Below are 23,855 nucleotides of genomic sequence, written 5' to 3' on the forward strand. Positions count from 1 at the left end.
AACCACTGAAATGTTTTGAGAATGTCGTCGGCAAACAACCCCATCCTTTACATACACACAAACAAATACAGCTTGAAATAAACAACCAAGATTTTTTTGTTTTATCCAGCACAAACCCAAATAAATAACAAGGAACCATGTGGGATTCTGGAAGTGAGGGGGGGGGGGGGGGGGAGAGAGAATGGTGCTCGTTGTAATAAAAATGTTAATCTCACAATCAAAGCTACGTTCTATACAAGACTGCTGAACATGTACCAACCACACTACAGCTACACTAAAGGGGGACGTTGCCCTGTTCAATCAAGGACGTCTTCAGGGGGGAGCAAGAGGGAGGCAGACGGCTGGGGCTGGGAAAAGGGGTTGGGGGTGTTGGGACGACCTCAGTGCTGGAATTGTTGGGAAGCTGGGAGAGAGACAACGAGAGCGGGAGAACCAGAGACAAAGAGGGGGAGGATGGTGGAGGAGAGGGGCGGGGGCAGCCCTTAGTGGCGCGCGGCGGACTCCCTGGGGTAGAACTCGGCGATGGTGCTCTGGGGGATTCTCTTCAGCATCTCCTTGGGGAAGATACGCAGCAGCTGCCAGCCGATGTCCAGCGTCTCGTAGACCGTCCGGTTGTCATAGGGGCCTGGGGGGGGGGAGACGGCCGGAGAGGACGCGGTTAGGAAATTAAAAAGTCCATGTTTTAGAATTTCATAAGAGACTGACAGTTTTTCTTAATATGTCTACCTAAATGTATAGACAAATCCATGATTGCTGTAATAATACTATTAAAGATTAAAAACATTGTTAGCTCAGCAAACTAACCCTTTTTTCAGTTTTTAATCATTCCTAGTCCTGTCCAAATAACGTGCACACTCGATATAGTTGCCAGCATAGTGGTGAAATGGAGTCTAAAAATACATCTATGGTGGTCAGGCGAGGTGAGTGTGTCAATGATCGTTGACAGCTAACACTTGGACGGTAATGGTGTAAAAAGCTTGCTCCGACACCAGCGCTGGGTGTGCTCACAACAGCAAGCACACCCTACGTCACACCAGCTTCACCACAGGTCCATTTGCACATTCTCTTTTACGTTAAACATAACACCACCCAGCTTTTGGCCCCTTCAAGGACAGAGGTAAAGGCTTAATTATGGTTGCACGCCGATGCAACGCAAGGGGGTTTACGGACCCATTACGTCCCTGCGGACCCTCTTTGCGTTCACAGCAAGGGCCTGACGTGTGCCTCCTAAAGAATGTAACCTTGTGTCAAGGCGACGCAGCAGCGAGGTCTGTGAATGGTCCGATCACTAAAACCCGATGAAGAACCAAAACAGGTTCACTACTGTGTCGAAGCGTCTGCGCGGACCTTGCGCTGCGTCGACATGGAACCATAATCAGCCCTTAAGCTGACCCATACGCGTGTCACAAGCTTGGGGTCGAGACCTCACTTGGGCTCACCTGGTATGCATTTGGAATTTGCCTGTACAGTTGATTTTTTTTTGCGTCAATGCTTCATAGCCACCAGTGAACTACTAATCACTCATTCTAGCTTGATACCAATATGTCACCTTGGACAGTGACATTACAGGCCAATATGAATCGATTTAAAGCAATGCGTTTGTGGAAGCAGCAGATAAGCCATCGTTTATGAACTGAAAAAAAACTGTTCTAAAAAACGTAAGTTCTAGATTTTCAAGGGCCTGGACTCGCCCCCCTCACCCTGGGCAATGAAGTTCTTCTCGAACTTCTGCAGGAACTCAAGGTAGAGCAGATCGTCGGGGGTCAGGGCCTCCTCTCCTACCACAGCCTTCATGGCCTGGACGTCCTTCCCAATGGCATAGCAGGCGTACTGAGTGAAGAGAAGGTATGGTTTAACATGACCATACTGCAGCTGCACCACCACAATGGCTCGGAAGTCCATTTCTATATTTAGAATCGCATGAGTTGAAACTTAAAATAATGTATTTAACTAACAAAAATAAAGTTGAGTGAAAACCTGATCTCAAAATAAAGACAACCAAATCTTTTCGGAAAATTGTGATGTTATAGCAGATGGTTTACCAGCTGGTTGGAGACATCTGCATGGTCCTTGCGGGTCATGCCCTCACCGATAGCAGACTTCATCAGACGAGACAGGGACGGCAACACGTTGATTGGGGGGTAGATCTGAACAAAGAACAAGACGATTAAACATCTACATGCAGGTAAAAACACACAAACAAACTCCTTAGAAAAGTCTAAAGCTTTGAGGTTTTGTGGACATCTTGATAACTCGAAATGTATAATTGTCCAGCAATTGTATCCAGATTTGCCCTCTCTCAATCCACAATAGACCACCTCTTCATGAAACAATGCCATAGTGTCAACAAAATGTCAGCGCTAGTATTAATCATTCAGACTTCATCACAATTACGGTCTGAAAAGGTCTGCTTTCCCCATGTTTAATAGAGGGCAATAATGGATGCCTAAGTGCAGCCGTAATCACACATTTAAAACACACTTGCCACGACTGGTAACTGGTCCAGAGATCACTGATGAAACCAGGATAAGTGTTACCTGTCTGTTGTGGAGCTGTCTGTCCACATACACCTGTCCCTCAGTGATGTAACCAGTCAAGTCAGGAATGGGATGGGTAATGTCTGAGGAAACAGAGATTGTTAAGTTTTACCCTCCCTCAAACCAGACTGCGCAATATAAACCAATCACTGTGCATTGAAATCCACATTAACGATACATTTTCCACCATTGATGGGAATTGACAATGTGGCCAATTCATATCAATGGTTCAACCGTGATGCATTCAACCACTGTGGTTCATTTCCCATCTGAAGGGCTTCGTCCCTACCGTCGTTGGGCATGGTGAGGATGGGGATCTGGGTGATGGAGCCGTTCCTGCCCTCCACTCTCCCGGCACGCTCGTAGATTGTGGCCAGATCGGTGTACATGTATCCAGGGAAGCCACGACGGCCGGGCACCTCCTCTCTGGCTGCAGACACCTGCAGTCGGTTGCACCAGCAGAACGTAAAGCCGATCGTAAGTTCGGGTGTAAAGTCCGCCGTAGCCCTACGCTCGACGTAGCTAGTGTCAAACTAAAGGTGTTCTAAATTTTGGTTGCACCACCATCACTTAAGTTGTAACGTTACTGGTAGTGCGTAAACGGTACTAGTGTCGCTTTTAATGACGTTTAGATAATTTCAAGCCAATCATTGACAGATAACAATGTAAACAGGAAATACCGGCAAGTGTCCACCTTACCCGAGTGAAGACGCGTTAACACCCAAATGAGAGGGCAAACAAAACAGTTTCAGTCATTTATTCTCTAAAATTTGCTTGGACGGTATAGGCGTGAGGTTAAGCTATTTGATGGCGGATTTTATAATAAATAAATAAATATAATATTCCGCCCGGCAAAACCGAAATCGTGCATATAATTCAACATCATCATAATAAAGAAATGGATCGATACGGTCACGGACAATCCGTTCCCGGCGCAAATCGCATTGAAACTCCTCTTCCCATTGCTCAAAACGAATAGCCATCTTTACCCTGCGTTAGTGTTGAAATCTTTTTACCTTTTTTTCTTTTAACGGTTCTTTATCGTTAGTATGGAACTTACACCAGCTAGAGGGGAGGTGTAAAAGATAAGTTATAACTTAGTGTTACGTTGAAACTATCTGCTTGGTGCAACTGCTATTTTTTTAGTAGAGTGTAAAGTCGAACGTTTGGGTGATTTACGTTCAACGTAGCCTAAGTTGGACCTTACGTTCTGCTGGTGCAACCAGCTGCTGGAGAACAGAGGTGGTGGTTGAGAATGCATGCCAGGGGCTAAGGGAGCCTTGCTGATGGTGGATACCATCAATTCACCCCCTTCCTGGATGGTATTCATTGGATCGCAGACATAGACGGGTCTTGGTAGACCAAAACACCATCATTGAAGAGTAACAGCGGCTTTTGGGCACAAACACGCTAACTGCGAGAATCAAACTCGCGGCAACTCTTTGGATGGGAAGAGAACTGCTCTTAAGGGTTGGCACTGAGGTGAACACTGTTGGACAACAGGCAGCTCCTTATAAAGACTACACATGTAAAATGACTAATGTGATGTAGCAATTGCATAATCATGTAAAGAATGTCACTGCTCACTTTAATTAATCTATTTTTTTGTTAATGATGATATGCAATGACCATTTTTAAGTAAAAGCCTAACCGGGGACATGGGTTGCAAAATTTGCCTTGGCTAAAAGTCCTATATGCAAGACATTCGTTTCATGTATTGTATTCTTGCAATGTTTTTTGCATTGTCCTTGACAAATAAACAAATAAAATAATTAGCAGATCAACGAGCAGACATGGTGTGCACTGAATGCGACTTCCTAAATCCATCCATCACACAATGGAGGGAATAAGACGTTAGGTTAGCACTTAATCTGCCTTTAAAAGGGAGCTCCTCATCATTTCATGATAGAGGCAACATTCACGTTCAACAGGTTTTACTGTTCAGTCAATGGCAGAAAGAAAACGTATCCTTGGCTTAAAGGAGAGCCCAGGTAAACTGTTAACATTGTCAAGATGACTGGTGGTTTATTTGCTAGCTTTTGCACTACCTACCAATTAGCTTTCCTTTGACTCAATATTGATCTCTACATTGGTATACCACCCCACTCTTCATAGAACAGTTGTACTACACACAGACCCTGGCAAACTGGCAGAAGACCAACTTCAAGGGGAATATCGAACGTTAAGAATTCATGGATCGTTTCCACTATGATAAAAAATTCTGGCAGCTGTATAATTATTACAATTCATTATTAATAAAAAAAAAAAGTCAGCAGGCCTACCTCTCGGAGGGCCTCGGCGTAGGAGCTCATGTCAGTGAGGATGACGAGGACGTGCTTCTCACACTGGTAGGCCAGGTACTCCGCAGTGGTCAGCGCCAGGCGGGGGGTGATGATGCGCTCAATGCTGATTGGTGGAGAAGAAATTCCGTCAAAAATAGGCAATGTGCATGGGCATTGCAAAAGTTGGTCACTAGTCTACATTAGTATACAGTGATGCAGACACGCATCGGTGTTAGGGTGCAAAGCTCTGGCAGAGTGCCTCTTACGTGGGGTCGTTGGCCAGATTCAAGAACAAGCAAACGTTATCCATGGAACCGTTTTCCTCGAAGTCCGACTTGAAGAAGCGGGCAGTCTCCATGTTGACCTGGAAAAATGAAAAAGAAACTATGATGAGACAATAGTGACGAACCCGAAATCTCAACCATTTGTCGGTTGGTATTCAAATCTAAATTTCGGTATTCGAATACCTCATTATTATTTTTGCAAATGCATATTTGCGAAAGCCACAGATAGAAGGCTGAATAACATTTTGTCGGAAATCCAGTTATATCGCACTGATAAAATAAGACTATGTGGAAAAAGATGGTTGCAAATATGTTTTTCCCGTCAGATGACTCACGCTACCTGCTGGGCAATTTCATCCAAACGTCCACCCAGCAATCCTACGTTATAATGTAGTCTTGTAAAACATCACAACACACCTCTGCCAACGGACAACACAACACTGCCCTATGAATACCATAATCACTCCACAAATCGACGCGTTTCCACTTGAACAAAGCAGGTATGGTTACCAAAGACGGGCCCTCTGCACGGTGTATCAAGTATACTGGGTACGGTGGCTTTAGCCTAAGCCCCCTAACCCCCTGGTCGTCTCATATTCAACCGGTTTCCTCTTCTTCAGTCTCTCCACAGCGGTGTGCAAATTGATGGATTACCGACAAAAGGGCAGATTAAAAGGTAGGTGTGTGTGTGTGTGTGTTTGTGTGAGTGTGTGTGCGTGCGTCTCCGTCCAAGTGTACGTAAATGTGTGGTATTTGCAAGTGTGTGTGTTTGTGAACTGCAGGTCAGGACGGCAGAGAGGGGCGTTAGAATAGACACAGCAGCAGCTGAGGGGGATAACTCGATACGGCCGGTGTGAAGGCGTTCTAAAGGGCTGCTGAATTAGCCAGCAGTCAGATTGAGCCGCGGGATCTGCTCAGGAGCCCAGAAGTAACAAGAGGGACTTAGAGACACACAAGTCACCTGATGAATAAGGAACTGGGGGGGTTGGGTGGGTTCAAATTGTCAGGGTGTAAAATGAGGGTCAAGAAGGGTTGGATTAGTGTTGCGAACACAAAAAAAACAGGACGGGGAGAGAGAGCGAGAGAACGACCAGGGTGGGTGGCAGAGAGAGAAAGGGAGTGATTTGGCAATGAAGACATACGTTTCTAATGCCAAAAAAGGCCAGACTTGACTGACACAGGGACAGTGTGAGACACAGAAGAGTCTGACTGCGGTAGATATTCCCATGGACCACCGCTCGGTCTCTCACCCCCATAGCTGCGAAGACGATGGCGAAGTTCTCAGAGGTGTAGTCCATGACGTCTTTCGACTTCTGGACCAGGCCAGCCTGCCGACAGATCTGGGCGGCAATCTAGGAGGGAGCAGATAAAACGCTTTGTTAAAAAGTCAGTAGGATCTGTGCTAAATGACAACCGTTAAAATATCATGGGGTTTGCATAGACGCAAAACAAACCTATGGACAGTCCCTCAAAATTGCCATTTTCAGCAGCGAGGATGTTACAAAAGATATCATTAGGAACAAAGGGAAGAAACACTACAACGTAGGGCTGGGCAATTAATTGAATTTTGATCGCGATTTCGATTTTAGTGTCAAACGATCACAAAAACGAATATTATTTTATTATTATTAATATTTATCTTTTTATTAAAAAATGTATAGAAAGTACATAAAAGCTGGATACATATCTGTACATTATTATAGATTTTGACATTTTCTTTTTGACCATTTTGTGCATTGTTTTTAGGCGAAATTTCAAATTTCTCAGTTACAAAGTGTTTTTTTGGGAGAGACATGCTGAATAAATACATGTTTTCAAAGTAAAAAAAAACGTTTGAATAATCATGATTTCAATATTGACCAAAATAATAATAATGCTCATGATTCTTCCAAAATCGAGCAGCCCTACTACAAAGATAAAAGAGTATATTTGTTAAAGGTACCCGGATTGATCCCCAGTGGCTGCAGCCTACCTAGAAAGATGCCCTAATCACTAGCCTGCTCCTAGATGACCTTTATCTGCATTCACCGCAAGGAAAGGCATTGGATATAAAGCCTTGCAATTCTTTTTACAGAAGTACTAAAAGCGAAAATGCGGCTTTTGAATTTACTACCTTTTAATACCTTCAAAGACAGACAGACAGTAGAGTAAGCGAGTGAGCTACATTTAAGTAAGACGGAACGTACCATAAGTTGGATTAATCAAGATCGCCCAACGGGCCTTGGTCCATAGTTTTTAATCAATATGTCACAAAGAAAATTGCATAACAATAAGAAGTGAAATCCGTCACAAGCTCAACTTTGATGCCAGTTAGGGGTGATATAGATCTTTTTTTAATTTTTCAAGGCCTCTCTCTCTCTGGCTCTTTCTCTGGCACTCTATGTCTGTCTCTCTCTGGCTCTCACCATCTGTGTTGCCACGTTGTTGTTTCCAGTGTTGAAGTCAAGTTATAATTACCTCGTTAAATATTGTTATTACAGTGTCAAGTTTTTATATGAAAAAGTAGTTACGTTAATGTATATACGCGTTACTTACTTTCACTAGCCGTGTTTAAATGGACACTACTGATCCGATTAGATTTCTAATCGGAATAGATCTATTCCTATCGTGCAATCCAAATGTACTGTATATATGGCATTTACAAAAGTGGTAAGCGTACGTTCGTATATGTCTCGCGTGCACAACCGTTATGTTGGTCTGGACTTTGCATTTCCCCATTATTGTCTTTCAAATGAGTGTGAACTAACAGAAGCAAACTCGCGATGAGGTTTGGCAGCAAGCCAGCCGGGTATATCCAGTTCGCACGCACCACGTGACAACATTGACACTCAGTTTTAGTAATTTTAGGAGATAGGCCTGCACGTAAATTACACAAATTGAAAAACGCATAGGCCTAGTTGGAAATTAAATACCTCGTCAGATGACTTTTATTACTTTTGAATGGCCTTAATTTGGGCTAGGGCCATGGTTTCCCCGCGGAAACCCTGGAAAACAGACATGACAGCACAATATATTTGTAAACGTGACACTATTGTGGTCCATTATGTGTAGTCGTCGTTACATATGAATGTCACATCAACTTGAATTTGATTGTGCCCACCAAACCGTGCAATCCGCTTTGTCCTGAGGAAAAATGTGTATCCTACAGCCGCGACACGCACAGCGTTAGCGCTCTGTGCCACCGTCTGATCTACAGACCCTGACCCCCACTTGGTCCCTGAGCTCCCACACCTGGTCCATGAAGGAGGCGGTTATTGGTGACATGACCCTCTGTGACATCTGGGTAATGAAACGACAACTTCCGGGCTATTGAACCCTGCCATGCATACAAGCCGGACCACCTTTGGGTTTACAGTAAGAAACATACATCCCCCTCACACATCTCCTCCCTTAATTTATGAGCCCCAAATATCAGGCACACAGAATTAGATTAATGGGGTCAACTATTGTATAATCCTCGCAAAACAATTCATAAGTGTTTGACAACAGGTTAACAAGAAACGGTAGAGCAGCATAGACTTGTTGCTCTAGGTTGTAAATTAACTAGGGGCCTCACTCATGTGAAGCTACGGCTCATATTTTGATGCTCATTTTAAAAACTAGCTTTGAAATACAGACCATTTATCAATGGGAGGGTGCATTCGGTATGTGTGTATTGGCTATTTTTCCCCCTTTCTTGCCCGTCAACACATACGACTTCCATGAAGAAGGAGAGCCAAGGCAGACATAAAGTTAACATTACAGTGTTTGTCGTTGACAAGGTTGAGAATTCTGTTAAACGCCAGACAAAAGACAAGACGACATCTGGGATTAAAATGGAAGACATTTTTGGTCAGGGAGGTCTTGCGTTGGAATCATGTTCTCAAATGTCTTCCAGAGCTGTGACTTTGTTTTTGGCTGGAAGCCATAGAGAACAAGGCTTTACCTAGTCGGCACGTTGGCAGCGGCAACAATACCTGAGCAGGACATTGATCCAGTTAACGGCTTTCATTTCCCGCCCTTGGGAAGCGAGGTGTGAATGGTAGACGGGAGTTTGAAGAGGGAGCCGGATAAACCGCCAGTCTGTAAAACTCTGTTTCCAAGCTAAAGAGGCTCAAGACCAGAGAACTAGCTCTAGTAGTCTAGTGCATCTCTGATTCAATGAGAGAACATTGAAGAGCTCAACTAAATCAATGTTGTTCTACCCAACTACAAAAAGGGGTCCCTCTGTAGCCTCCATCCTTGGAGCCATTTCTAAAGTTGGCCTTCATCTTGTTATTAAATGACCTCCTTGACATCTGCACAATGTATCCCGACGGCAATCAATGGATCCTGCACCTTCTTCAGCTAAAGACTTGTCGTCTTACTCTAATTTGCACTTGTCTCATGTAACTTTTCCCTACTCTGCCTTCTTCGAAAATACGGCAAAGATTTATAAAATAAAAGGCCTTCAATTAGCAGAAAGATCCTTGGTGTAGTCAACAAAAAAGTGACCAAAATGACCAAGAACAAGTTACCGGGAAACTATATTCTCTGAGGCTGTTGGATGGGGCCAACAGGCCTAACATGCATAAGGTCTGACCCGGACAGGCAAGGAGATTATCTGACAGAAAATCTGAACAAAGGGGCAATCTCAATGGCACAAAAAGATTGTGCCATTGTAACAGCTTTCCATTTTGGGTGCAAGGGACAGAAATTTGCATTATCTTTATACTACATTACTCGTCTACTATATTTTTATACAAAAAAAGTGTATTAATCCTTAAAGTGGGCAATAATTCAATAATATTGATTATCGTCTCTCACTGGTATTCTATTGTCATAAATTTAAGACATTGATTTATCAGTATCCCAGTTTAGTGGTGTAAATTACTCACAATGATAATATATACCGTCAAAATTAACAAAACCTAAGGTTTGAAACGTCAGAGAGAAAGGGAAACTAATTTCTTTACGTTTCACCTCAGTTCGACTTTTAGCTTAGAATGGTATATTTAACTAATTTCTTGTGTAAATAGGATGCAAATCTCATTGTCTTGTGACCAGGGTTGGGAGAAGTTGGACTACTTCCCTTTCCTGCTGTTCCCAACAGCTACCTCTTCCACGGGGAGTTCCGAAAAGATATGACGATGTTGCAAGATCATTATTATATTGCAGATGAAACCAATTACAAAAAGCAGATTCAACAGAGGCCAGTGTCGTTACCAATGGTGAATGCTCAGCTTTTCAGAAATGTCATTTCATTTTAAGTGACATTAAGTTATATCTCACCACAGTCAATTGTTGATGGCTTTAGGGTCTTTCCATCAGCCGTGTAGTGAAAATATAGATAAAACGCGGACGTCACGCAAATATGCAGCATTTTCAAATAAGTATCCCCCAAGCGTAAAAGACAGATGGATTCAATCATCAACCTTCAGAGCCTATATTGAAGACTGGCTTATGCTACGTCCTTTAACCAAAACATTAAATGTATTCAGAGGATTCAATTATACAGTTTCACACACTTGCATCTGTAAAATAGCGAATAGTAGTTTGCGGGTGAGGGTGATTATTAGTGGGTGCATTATTTAATAGATTTTTTGGAGACGTTTGTTTTTTGTTATTGGAAAGGGAAACAACATAACTAAGAAAATTGGTATCCAAAAACACTAGGGTTACTAACTACACACGTCATGTTCTCAAGAGCAACGCATTTTCACGAACCGTAGTACAATAAACATTAGCTGGTGGCGCAGACTGCTTTCGAGTTGAATGAGCAATAAATATAACAGATAGTGATAATACATGGTCAATGAATTTGGTTTGACCCTACAGATGCAATAAGAGGACTTTGTTGAGAAGCATAAAAGGCCTATACCCTCTGACATGTCCTACAAGATGTACAGTGACCATAGTGACCATGACAACGAAACCTGATTGTGATCGGTCAAATTGATTACCATTAACGTATTTGTACATTCCCATTGTGCTCCATGACGTAATTATTGATTATCGAAGTGGGTGAAATAAAGACATGAAAAATCATGTTTAATGTGAAAGGACCTTTAGCCTTCAAACAAATCAGTTTAACCAATCACAATCGGGCATCTTCGTCATAGTCACCATGGACACTATACAAGTCTTTTCTCAACGCATAATCCTTTTATTGCATACATTGTTGTACACTATATTCATCAACCTTTAATTATCGCCTTCCGATACATGGATTGACCGCTGCAAGCTAAAAGTTACTTGCGCTCTGTACGTGAATAAAGGTTGCTATTGATGACTTGTTTATGTGCAGACGTATCGTAACAGTTTCGTTTTGGATATTAACTTTCTCTGAAAGTGTTAAAGCCTACTTTTAGTTAACGGTCATGGAGCAAAAGCTAATGCCCAAGAAAAATGGGTGCATTAAAAATGCCCTCCCACTTATAATAATCACCCTCATCCAAATAATTATTTTAAACAGGTATACTAAACTTCATTCTAATTTAAAACTAATTCCTTACAACACCAAAATAACCATTTCAGTTTTATTAATCAAGAGGCATCAAGATCCTGTCATACATTAAATGAGTCACGATGCCAACCGTCGTGGAGCAATCAATTTCCATCGGGACAGGAAGTGATGTACACAGAAGCGAATGGGACCACGTCGGCTCACCTCATTGTGGGGCAGACCAGCAGCAGAAAAGATGGGGATCTTCTGGCCTCGGGCGATGCTGTTCATGCCGTCGATGGCGGAGATGCCGGTCTGGATCATCTCCTCAGGGTAGATACGGCACTGGGGGTTGATTGGCTGGCCTGGAGGAACCACGGAGGACAGCACAGGTGAGCCGTTACAGCACTCCTCCAGCCTCCTTTCAGAGAACCAAACCTTTGTCCCTGCCCCCCCTCTTGACATACGGTCAACCCCATTGCATGTTATAAAACACCAACACACATTCCTCCAGGGCCAATCACTGCAACACATCTTCGCAGGGATTTAAAGTCCAGATTTGTAGGTGTAAGTGAGGGACCTTCAAGATTGACCTTATGTTACATCGCCATTCTTTCCTTAAAACCCTTTCGGGTCTTTGTCAAGATGTTGGCAATGAAGTAACTCAGCAAAAGGCAAAAAGGCAACGGCGAGGGAAGCGAGCTGAGCCGAGGTCTGCTAAGGGTCATTTAAAACCATTCTGCCACAATACTGAATCTTTGAAGGAATAACTTCATTCATCATAAGTGGACATTAGTATAATACATTAGTTAAATAACCTCAAAAAATTTGAATTGCTTCCTTACAGCGAGAAGCAAGCAGCAATTTCTCCTGCAGTATGTCTTAATTTTCTATGATGCATTGATTCAAAGATGAATGCTTTCATTTTCATTAATTATATAACCAATCCTTTAGAGAAGGAGTGAAAGTATTCCAGGGTTTCCAACAGTTTTCTATAGGGGAGGCGCAGCTCCTCCACTAAGTGACAATGTGCATGTCCGTTCATGCCAGAATCTGCATTATTTTTCAAGGAAATATAGGCTACCATTAGCCTAATATCCTATAATACAGGCTTATCTCATAAACTATAGTACAAACTATCGCAAGATACCGCATCTATGAAATCCAACAGATGGTGTTCTCCGTCTAGACATAAAGCTCTAGTCCCTCTGCTTACGCAAGATATTCACATCAGACCATGACAAAAACCCTTCGATAAAGAGCATCTTGAAGGGTTTGACTGATTTCAAATCTTAAGTACAGATCAATTACGTGTTTAAATTCATAGGAAAAAAAATACGGCACCATTTAGTTGGGCAGAGCAGCAGGAATGTTCCAGGCCCACAGAGTACCAACAGAGAATAATTTCCAACAGCGAGTGGGTGTGTGCGAACAGCCGTCCCGTTACGTTTCGTGTGTTTTTGATGATTTATGCTTAAAGCCTGCAATAAGGGCTCCCTGATGAAGCAAACTAAAGTTGGGAGCAAAAGAAAACAGACATGTCAACTGGGAGAAACCTTACCCATGATGTCCAGATAGTCCTCGGCCAGCACAGTGGGCCCGCGGTCGATGGGTTTCCCAGATCCATTGAAGACCCGCCCTGGAGACAAACAGAAAGGGAATATGTAGACATTAGACCTGTTGTGATTTGCTGAATAAAGACGATTATCATGGGAGGTTGAGGCTCCATATGAAAATAAAAAGTAAAAAAATAAATCACGAATGAAATAAATTTGATGACTATCGCAGGAGCTCAGCTTTAACCTATTTTTATTTTATTTTTTTTGCACAAATACATTCATATACCGTATACCCAATGAAATGTCAGGAAGGTATGAAAAATTTGAAAACTCCCAAGCCTAGTGGCTGCTATGCTGTTCTGCGTTGTTTCTTTGTGGTTGCTAGGGTGTTTTAAAATTGTTGCCATGGTGTTCTAGATGGTTAATACAGTTTTTCCCCTAGATTTTTTTGTAGCAGTGGTTCTGTGAGTTGATAACCTAGGATTACTAGGGGGGTCCGGGGGTCCGGGGGCATAGGGTGTTGTAGATGGCTACTAGGGTGTTCTTGGTAGTTGCTAGGATGTTCTTGGCAAAAAAAATATATATATATATTGTGACATTGTATAAAAGTTTGGATGGCAACTTATTAAGTGAAGATTTAATTATTGTTTTAGTATAAAGCACGATTGAAGGGTTGGGAAGTTTTGGAAGAATAGCATAGTTGATATTAGTATAGTTGATATTAATAGTCGTTGATATTTAGTTGATATTTTACATTGAAACACAATGTAAAGCTTTAATTGTTATTGGTTTTGTTCAACTGCCGTAAGTGTTTAGACTTATACTTTGAAAATCATGTAATTTATGTGTAACGTCCCTGTTTATATTACAATGGTTGACAATTGAGACTCTCCCAATATTTACTTATCTGTCATGTATGTCATTCATACTTGAAGGTAGACATTCTTTGGACAACAACAAGTTGTACTTCTACGGACCATGACCAGGTCCGATTAAAGTTGTCCCAGTTATCATTTTACTGAAAGAGGCTATGGTTTGAGGCAAGGTTCTTCGTAAATGGCTTGTTGTCCATTAAAATAAGACGGACGCAAACACTGAGGATGGCCATGTTTCTAAATTCTAATTCTACTTAAAACTTTATCGTTACATAATGCTATCATCACAAAAAATATATTATTTGAAAGTGAGACTCCACAGTTTAAACCAAATCCTTCTGTGACATAATCTCAAGAAGTCAGATGTGAACAAATGTCCAAGTTCCAACAACAGGAGTCTTACCTTTGTTATTGGATCATGTTCCTACCTAAAGCAAACCGAAGTTCACCTGGAATCAGCCCATACTTGTATAAAAATAATAATTACGATTTAAATTAGGATTTGTGCAGCTGAAGGTGCAAACACCATTCACGGCCATCCTTAATGATGCTTCAGCAACAAAGGGGACTTTATTTCCTCCCGCTATTCAGCTCAAGAACAGCCTCGTGCTGTATGTCGACGATCACATCTCCCAAAACGTTAAGAAACATTCAGCATTCAGAAGAAGGATCTTGCATCAAACTGACTACGTTCCACAACCGTTTAGTCTTCTTATCAATTACCCAAAAGGATTCGAACAAGAAGGTTAAGGGCAAATAATACAACACAGAGGGCTCAGCACAATCGGGCACTGCTGTGCTGTCAATGTCAGCTTTCTGGGCGTCAGCAGCGCAGAACGGACAGAGAGCAGGGTGGGCCCTTATGAAAAGCTCAGGGGAAAGGATCTTCAGCAGGGAACCAACAGTGAGTTGATGCTGAGATGAACGTTATTGTGTCTGGTTTTCTTCAGAGGATACGGCGTGATCTTACCCAGCATGTCCTCAGAGACTGGCGTACGCAAGATGTCGCCCGTGAACTCGCAGGCCGTCTTCTTCGCGTCGATACCCGACGTGCCCTCGAACACCTGTAGAACAGTCATGATGCGCCACATGACACATGAAACAGATAAACACCCAAACAACAAACCCTTCTCCATCTATATACTCTTCCCACTCTCAAATTGCTGCTTTCAATGCTTTATTTTCTGGCCAAAGGGTACAACGGCTCCTGCAGTCTACCTGTAGGCATCTTGGTGCAAGAGATCGAGCCACTACCTGCTCCATCATTATGCATTAGATCTCGATTATTTAATTAGTTATTTGGGGAGGCTCTCTGGATTTATTGTTTCTGAATGTGAACTTTCATCCATGATATAATCTGGTTCTAGGATGGTAGTATCTAGTATAACTATTTAATCATTGAGCAGACACTTTTAAACAAAGCAAATTTGAGAATCCAGATATAAAGTCTTTAGGGAGCAGGTAGGGGCTAGGGGGCATCTTGCTCAAGGATGCCTGGTGGACAGAACCAAGAGTTAAAAACCCTAACCAATGGACTCCAACCCTGGTATCATGTCATTACATGGTTGGTACTATGGTAGTACTAGGGTTGTACTAGGGTGGAGTGGTGTTCACCTGGACGACAGCCTTGCTCCCGATGACCTCAAGAACCTGCCCGCTCCTCTTGGTTCCATCAGGCAGGGTCAGGTGCACAATCTCAGCATATCTGGGGAACTGGATTAATAGAAAACAGTGGATTAATCCATGGATGACACCCAGAGAAACCAAAAAAACAACCATTCATATTAAAGGGGCGGTATCCAACACAGGTCATAGGACTGCCGTTATTGGATGGAATTGGAACACCAATTTTAACAATTCAAAAAGATACTTGTACCCCAGAGATAACTAGAAAATCAATTTCCTGCAGAAAATGCAGTGAGTGCTGTAGTACAAAGTGAGGTTGAAAATATTTTTTAATACAGCCAAAAGTTCAAAAGTCTAAATGGATTAAACAATGTAAACATGCACACCATTTAAGAAAATGTAAATGTTTGGAAACAAATAAAGTGACAGCTGAATGAAAAGCGCAAAGCATTACTATAAATGCAGAAATGTAAAATGAATTGAACTGAAGAATCTGAAATGTCAGATATATTTCCCTGCACTGCTGGTGTGCGCGCGTGCGTGCATGCGTGCGTGTCTTTAAGAGCATAGCGAGCCGGTGCGTGATTAAAAGTAGCCCAATAGAGCGGGAAAAACAGCCCTATCTGGCAACACTGCTGAACGTCCTCACGCTCCAGCATCAACGTAAAGTAATGAGACCAACTGAAAACGAAGCCGGTATGAAACTAAAACTGTGATTCTGAAGAAAGTTTAAGTGATATCGAAATTCTGTTTAGATATTATTATTAAGTGTGTAGATTTGTTAAATGGTTTGAACAAAGATAAACGATTGAAAATTCATTTAGTTAAGTCTTAAACAGTTCAAGTACCGCCGTCGTCCCGTATACTCCCATGTTTAAAAAAGATAGCATTTAAAAGTAGAATATCTTAAGTATAAAATATTTAAAATATCTCAAAAGAAGCATTCTGAACATTTTACAATTTGAATGGAGTCTCTAGGGGAAAAATTGAGGAAGGAGATTGGTCCCAAAGTTTGTAGAGAATAATAAAGAGGAAATTTAGGAAGAAAGAATAAAACTTATGAAGAACAATAGTTGAGCGCTGCATGCAGCACTCACCTAATTAGATCCTCCCCATGATTTATCAATCATGTACATAACTCTTAAACAAAATATCGAAAGCACCAAAAAGCCTGTGAAACAATGCTGTCATTTTATGCATTTGGTTCCGTGTCAAGTATCAACTGACATGCAGGGATGTGCATGGTTGTGAATGTGGATACAGCAAATGGAAATCCCTTAAACGTTGAAACATGCCAATTAGAGACTGATTAAAACAATTTATCGATAAAGGAAAGTAATCATTCAGACTCACCTTCACATTATCTAGAATCACCAGGGGTCCGTTCACTCCGGAGACCGTAGAGTACGCTGAAACAAAAAGGAGTCTGTTTAAGGATTTGATTTCAAAAGGCCAAAGGAAGGCAGCATTTAATGACGAAGGGTGTATCTGCAGTATTCCTCAGGCAGCCCACGGGTTCAAATGACAGCCCTCAAACAACATGGTAATAAGCGGTCTTTGCCAATAGTTGCTTGCTGCATTATTAATCGGACACTGACCTTTCCCAGGGATATTTTAATGGCTTAGATGCACTTCCCTGCCCAAATGTCAAAGCAAGGCAAATGTCATGGAAAAATTCATGGCAAGTACCATGAACATTAGGGCCAGGTCTCTGATGGCACCTCCGCAGACTACAGAACGATCAACGGTTACAACCCCAGAAGGTGAGTCAAATTAACCTCAAGCCTACCATTAGGTACAAACAAAATGTGTTAAGAGAAAGATTACACCTTTACACATCTACCTGAAATATATTGCCATGTTAACGTTGCCCTCTTCAACTGAGAGTTTATTTCAAACCATTTCCTTGGAGTGCCACAAAGGGTGACCCCATTTGCAGTCCACCCAGACATAATTTATAAAAACCAAATAATGGTTAGTAACAAATAAAAGGTTTGAGGCTGAAATTCATCATAAAAGGAGAAGTGCATGCCTAGAGGTTGGGTCATCTTTGCAAGTTTTGGTTGCATTCCTTCCTTAAATACTGAAGAAAGTGAGCAGTAGTGTTGCACGCAGCGTTCACGTTAGCCGGCTATAGCCGGACATTGGCCGATTGCACGCACGCATGGCCGGTATAATAAAATGTAAACGGCCCACATGCGACATGTGGGCCGTTTACATTTATATTTTATTATACTGCAAGTTCGCATAATATGTATGAATTAATCAATAGCATATGAAAACCAGTAGCGGTTCCTGGCCGAGCTCACCAGGGAGGCAAACACGAACGTGCATTCATGAACGCGCGCAGTGCACCCGCACATGCATACAAATGTCACTCAGTGCCCACGCTATTGAACGCTGATTGGCTGTCATCACGCGAAATTCGCGTCAAAGTTGAAATATTTCAGCTCGAGCAAATTTGTCGCGGCACAAATCCTCTTGAAGGCGCTCGCCTGTGCACGGCGAAAGTGTGGCGCGACAAATCAAAACTTGTCGCCGGTCTTCTCTCGCGAAAAATTCGCCCGATACGCGTCTCTACGTTCACTTTGTATGGGATCTTGTCGCCCCGTCGCGTTTGGTGTGAACGCACAAATCTTTCGCGACTTGGCAAAGCTGGCCAAAATCGCCAGTACAATCCCCGTGTCCAGTGTTCCTGCGGAACAAGGTTTTTCTCTCCAAAACAGGATTAAAACATCTATCAGAAACCGCCTAGCTGAGGAAAAGGTGACGAGGCTGATGCGCATATCGAGCCTTGGGCCGGGGTTGAAAGACTTCAACTTTTCGCGAGCAGCGGACCACTTCCATGCCATGAAGTTGCGCCGAAAGTAACCTGCAAGAATTGCAATTATCGAATTAATAATTTTTTACCCGTTTACCATTTTTGCCGAGAATGGCTGTTTTTTACCTAGGCTAATTTAATAAATGGCATTTATTGAAGCAACTTAGTTTGTATCGTTTGTCGTTTAAATGTGGACTTTTGGTGATTATTAAATTATTAGTGAATAACGTCCGGAAGATATTACAAATGTCCGATATTGCAGAATAGTGTCGGACATTTGTCCGCCCAAGAAAAAGCCTAGCGTGAACCCTGTGAACTTGCACAGGGTTGTGAACTTTAACAAGGTATCACGATACCCTCACGCAAAAAAACGATACGATACACTAATTTCTTAGTATCGATACTTTTATAAAAAAGAAAGAATGATTTTATTTAAAAAAAAAAATAGAAAAATATGAAAGAAAAAAATACTTTGAACGGAAGGACTTAAGCAGGATCAACTCTGTCATACTCCTTGTACGCAGGGGCTAGTCAGTGGGCGTGCCCATGGACATGCTCCTCAGCTCGCACACAGCAGCAGCAGGTATGTTCACTGAGCGAGTAAGAGTGAGACGCAACGAGATGGCGACAGGTTCGGAAGCGCTTGCCGACAGTCCTCGGCTTGTGGAGAAAAAGACGGGAGAAATTAAATATTGAGTGTAGATAACGGATAAGAAGTGTCCATGTAAACGCGGCTTTTGACACTTCTGATCCGATTCGATTTCTAATCAAAACAGATCTATTCCTATCATGCAATCCGAATGTATTATATATGGCATTTACAAAAGTGGTAAGCGTACGTCGGTATGTTTCTCACACACAACCGTTATGTTGGTCTGGACTTATATGATATATGTAAGGGATAATGTTGTACAGAACGCCGACAGGGCGAACCGGACCCTGACGGGAAGCGGAGGTGTCTTGCATCGCCCTGAAGGGTATTATTTTCGATAATGACCGGCGACGTTCTATACATTATCCCGCTTATTACACGGCTCCTTGCCAAAACGAAACAATAACTTCAGACGGTGTGTCTTTTTACAATTATCATTCGTAGTGTTGATCAACAGAGAAATAGTCTGCCAAAGACGTTGACGTCGCTTATCAACCGGACACGGTGGTGTTGATAAGTTACCGGACTACTTGCGGAGTGTTAAGAAAGACTTGAATCAAGCAAAAAATCCACTTTCCTTGACAGCGGTCTAGTTCGGTGTGCACAAAAGTACAGACGGACTAATTGCGAACTACTGCAGCTGCTGATGCCATCTCACCAAGTTAAAAAGTAGCCGCACCCACCCCAAACCAATAGGAATAAGTGTATGCATGTCGATTATAGCTAAATACACCACCTCTTCTATTCCGATCAGAGAATTGTATTCAGATTGAGGCGTATCATATGCATTAATACGCCTCAAACTGAATACAATTCTCTGATCTGTGTAATAAATGCATTAACGTAATTTGCTCAGGAAGCAGGAAAGGACCAAGCTGCTGAAAGTTAAACCATAGTGAGACCGAGCTGGACCATTATTCTATTATTCTCTTTTCCAGATATTCTAGATTTTCATGTGGTACGAGTTCAGTATCGAGTATCGAGGTATTTGCGGGCAGGTATCGTATCGAAGTCTGCTGAATTTCAGCAGCGTTAATACTGACTCTGAGCACCACATAATTCTCAAGTAAGAAGCCTAGGTCTTAACATTATCACTGAGACTTTTTAAGACTTTCACATGCACTACGCCTGTGATACAACTACCATGAGTAGATTGACTTGGACAAAAATAATCCTATTACGAAATAGTCACAATGCTTATGGTGACAAGATAATTATTCACTCAGTTCAGATTTTACTTTATTTTTTAAATATGAGCAACAAATTAACATTTACCAATGGTTACATTTTACTGACCATAGCCTAGAAGGTTGAAAATGCTTTTGCACACTGCTATTTGCAATTTTAATAACAAAAACAAACAGTTTGGTACTGGAGGCGATCGACCATCAGTCGGTCTGTCCTGTCTGAGCGCTCTTGGTTGGCATAGTAACCACCTCGTCTTCCGTCCATCATGTTCTTGTGGGGTCTTTATATTTTTTGTGTGACCCGTCAGTCTGGTGGTGGCCGATATCAAAGGGGCGGGAGCCCGGCGAGGCCTTGGTGGGGGGGCCTTCCCCACGTCTTTAATGAGACAGACAAACACACACCTGCATTTCACCCCTTATTAGCAAAATAAAGAGGGGGGCATGCCATTTAAAGTAGGGTAGTGGGAGGTTCATTGTTGTGAATCCGAAAACAGGCGGTAGCAACAGGATAAACACCTATCTGGTTCCCCCCCCCCCCCCCCCCGCTACGACTAGTGTCCTGCAGCTGGAGGGGATTTCAAGGTTGTACTGTTCAGTCAGCAAGACTAGGCTAATGAGTCATACAACACACACATCCAAACACCTCTTGAATGAGCTCAACATCTATCCTTGCCTTCACTAAAAACAATGAATAAATTATTAGACGCCTTTTGGCCTATAAATACTGTGTTCAGGGAAGTGTACATGACACTACCCAGAACAATGTGAAATATTAATATTATTTGAACCAGCTTTTTTAAAGCCATAAGATGTAATATTTGATTTCTACAAGCATCGTTTCGTACGGTTTTTCGTTTAAAAAAAAAAAGAAAGTGATAGGAGCTAAAACGAGGAGCAGATTTGTGAAGGTTATTTAGGCGGTACGTGAAATATACACCTGACCATGACATAAGAATTCAGAGGCCCAAGTTTGAAGTTAAGGTGTGAAAATAAGAGTCCACAACGATCATTTTCCAATGTTGGAAACATTACTAAATGGATTATATGCATCAAGCGTGACCGGCGATAGATGACCTACACTATGATGGACATGTTTATCCACATCAAATGAAAGCCATTATCAAAACAAATGTATACACCCCCTGATTTAACGCACTTAGAAATATATAAAGATTCAGACAATTTGTTGACTCTTTCAAATGCCTTATTTCCCCCTACACTGCCAAATGGTTACCATACAACATGCATAAATGGACTTAATAGCTACACTTACCCAAATAATTGCACATGCATCTTAAAAGACATACATATGACTATTTACTGCACACTAATAATAATGGTGATGATGTCGAAAATTGCAGCCTCCTTATTACGCTGAAACCACTTAGAAATCCATAAAACCACAGCACTCTAACTGTAGGAGGTCTGGAAATACACTGGTGGCAGTAGTTGAAAAAAAGTCAAAAACGTGACTAAGAGGAGCACTAGCACGCTGGTGGACAGGCTACATCAAGGATGTTTCCTTTCTAAGTTCCATGCTCTAGAGCTATGGCAGATGTTTATTACTTCACGCTAAACATAAAAACATACACACATTTACTGTGCACATGCAATCCAGGATTTCCCCACTAAATCCCATCTTATCCTACACATCAATAAAATAAACATTAAGCTTCTAAACCAGTGAGTTCAACCATGGTCTACCCATTAACCAACGCAAGACTAACTGCCGCTTAAAAGGAAATGCACAGTTACTTTCTCTATTCACCACGCATAGGAAGAAAAAAATAATCAAAAAGAAAATGGGGGATGAAGGGGTGAAAGGGGGAGGGGGGGGGGGGGTTATCCCTTATTCCACAAGATAACCAACTTGGTTCTCTTTTCTTTTTACAGTGTGAAGAGGCAACATTTCTCCCATTAGGCTTAAAAAACTTTCTCCGCCCAGCGCGGGCTCCTTGAGCCCAAGTAGCGGGGCGTTCCGTGGGCCAGGCATGCCACGGCCCTGCGGGTCACCGTGCGGGGCCCGCTCAGCTGCCACGGCCCTTTGTGTACCCAGACGTTAATTGGTCCTAATCCGCCACTAGAAGCTGTTTTGGTAGCCTGACCTCGCACCCCGAAGGACACGGCGGTGTGAAATACGAAAGGGGCCATTCAAGTGCCAGGAGAAAAGAGGCACACAGGATTCCAACACAATTCAATCACAGCTGAAAGAGGCGGGCAACCGTGGGGATGTGTGGGCTGGGGATGGGTGGGAAGGGGTTGGTGGGGGTATGGCTCTGCCAGTGTGTGAGCAGTACAAGGCAAAGCAATGACGGTGATGTGTAGTGCGCCAGCTCACGTGGTTTTAAAACAAGCATGCATACGGGACGGTCTCGAAAATGCAAATTCCGCAAAAACATTCAGACGGCTGGAAATATAACTGGAAAAAAAGTCCCTAAAATTAGTCAACAAAACCGATCCAACTTAGTGATGCGTATAATGCATAGAAACTAAGACAGAATTACTAGTGGGAAGAACTTCCCCAAAAACTCCTGACTTGCAACTGACAATTCCATGTAGTTCCCCCACCCCCCCTCGTTAATTAGTTGGGTTAGGGTTAACTTGAGGTGGATACATTTTTTTTAAACTTTCAACACCTTACTGGCACATTTCTGACCACTGAAGCCTACACCCCAACACTGGGGTTGACCACGTCTGAATAAGAGACGTCATCCAAGACACACCATCAACTCAAGGAACTAAAAGATATCTTGTAATAATTGTATTTTTTGTATAATGTCCTTGGAGCCATGCACAGGTTTTGACCTGTGCTAATATTTTGATAAGCTTGAGAACATAACTCAGCAAAAAGGGAAAAGAAAGGGTAAAGAAAAAAATATGTAGTATATCTGAAAGAAATAGAAAATAATAGAAACTGAGTGCAAGGTTCAGGCTATGATACTGACAGTTTGTTCGATTTCAATATCCTTACGAAAAGCCCACGAAAACCACTAGACAGCGCTTTAAATACAATGCCTCTTACTTTCTCCGGAAGATAATAATTCTCCCCGTTGTTTCTTGCAGCATCTTACAAGTCAGAGCTGGAATGCTTTTAAAAGCTACGCAGAATTGGAGGCACTTCAAAAACCAACGCCAAAACAGCTCATCTGGAAACCAACGAAAGGCATCTTACCGCACAGATGAGAAAATGAATAGCAATATGTGAGGGACACATACTCAACAAAGTTAGGCAACCTTCAACAGGATAGACACTGAAACTAAGGTTGCAGAAAAAGCGGGGGGGGGGGGGGGGGGGGGGGGGGGGGAATAGGATCACCAAGGCTAAATGAATTCAAATCATGCCTTTTGGTACAAGGACAGCAACTACTCTATTAGGAGTTTAAAACCAAACAATCCAAAACTATTTTTCAAGCGCTTCCATTGTTAGGGAAAATAATTGCCATTTTCCATGATACAAAAGGTCCACAAAAGGGATGGAAATGGATAAAAACGTATATTAGTACTCTCAAGCTCAAGTCCAATCAGGCTGCATAGGACGAGTTCTTCTTAAGACCAAAACCTTTGTCGGGACAGGCAAAAATAATAATAAAGAAAATGAATGCCCTACTTGAAGTGTTCTATTTCAAATG

General features: G+C 42.2%; 1 protein-coding gene across 2 annotated transcripts in view; it reads right to left on the minus strand.

Moving 5' to 3' along the window:
* Positions 1-233: 233 nt before the first annotated feature.
* Positions 234-23,855, minus strand: part of atp6v1ba (ATPase, H+ transporting, lysosomal, V1 subunit B, member a) — a 28,198-nt gene continuing 4,576 nt past the window's right edge. Inside the window, exons 2-14 of one of the 2 annotated variants that reach the window (XM_056608930.1) lie at positions 16,920-16,975; positions 15,555-15,653; positions 14,911-15,004; positions 13,068-13,145; positions 11,732-11,871; positions 6,354-6,455; positions 5,086-5,183; positions 4,820-4,943; positions 2,827-2,977; positions 2,538-2,620; positions 2,043-2,147; positions 1,701-1,830; positions 234-625 (exon numbers count right to left, since the gene is read on the minus strand). In XM_056608930.1, coding sequence (XP_056464905.1) covers positions 483-625; positions 1,701-1,830; positions 2,043-2,147; positions 2,538-2,620; positions 2,827-2,977; positions 4,820-4,943; positions 5,086-5,183; positions 6,354-6,455; positions 11,732-11,871; positions 13,068-13,145; positions 14,911-15,004; positions 15,555-15,653; positions 16,920-16,975 — 1,403 coding nt within the window. In that variant the 3' untranslated portion in view covers positions 234-482. Of the gene's footprint in view, positions 626-1,700; positions 1,831-2,042; positions 2,148-2,537; positions 2,621-2,826; positions 2,978-4,819; positions 4,944-5,085; positions 5,184-6,353; positions 6,456-11,731; positions 11,872-13,062; positions 13,146-14,910; positions 15,005-15,554; positions 15,654-16,919; positions 16,976-23,855 lie in introns of both variants that reach the window. The other variant, XM_056608931.1, reaches the window with a different exon arrangement.

This window comes from Gadus chalcogrammus, chromosome 15 (assembly GCF_026213295.1).
Source record: "Gadus chalcogrammus isolate NIFS_2021 chromosome 15, NIFS_Gcha_1.0, whole genome shotgun sequence".
In the NCBI taxonomy this organism is placed as follows: domain Eukaryota; kingdom Metazoa; phylum Chordata; class Actinopteri; order Gadiformes; family Gadidae; genus Gadus; species Gadus chalcogrammus.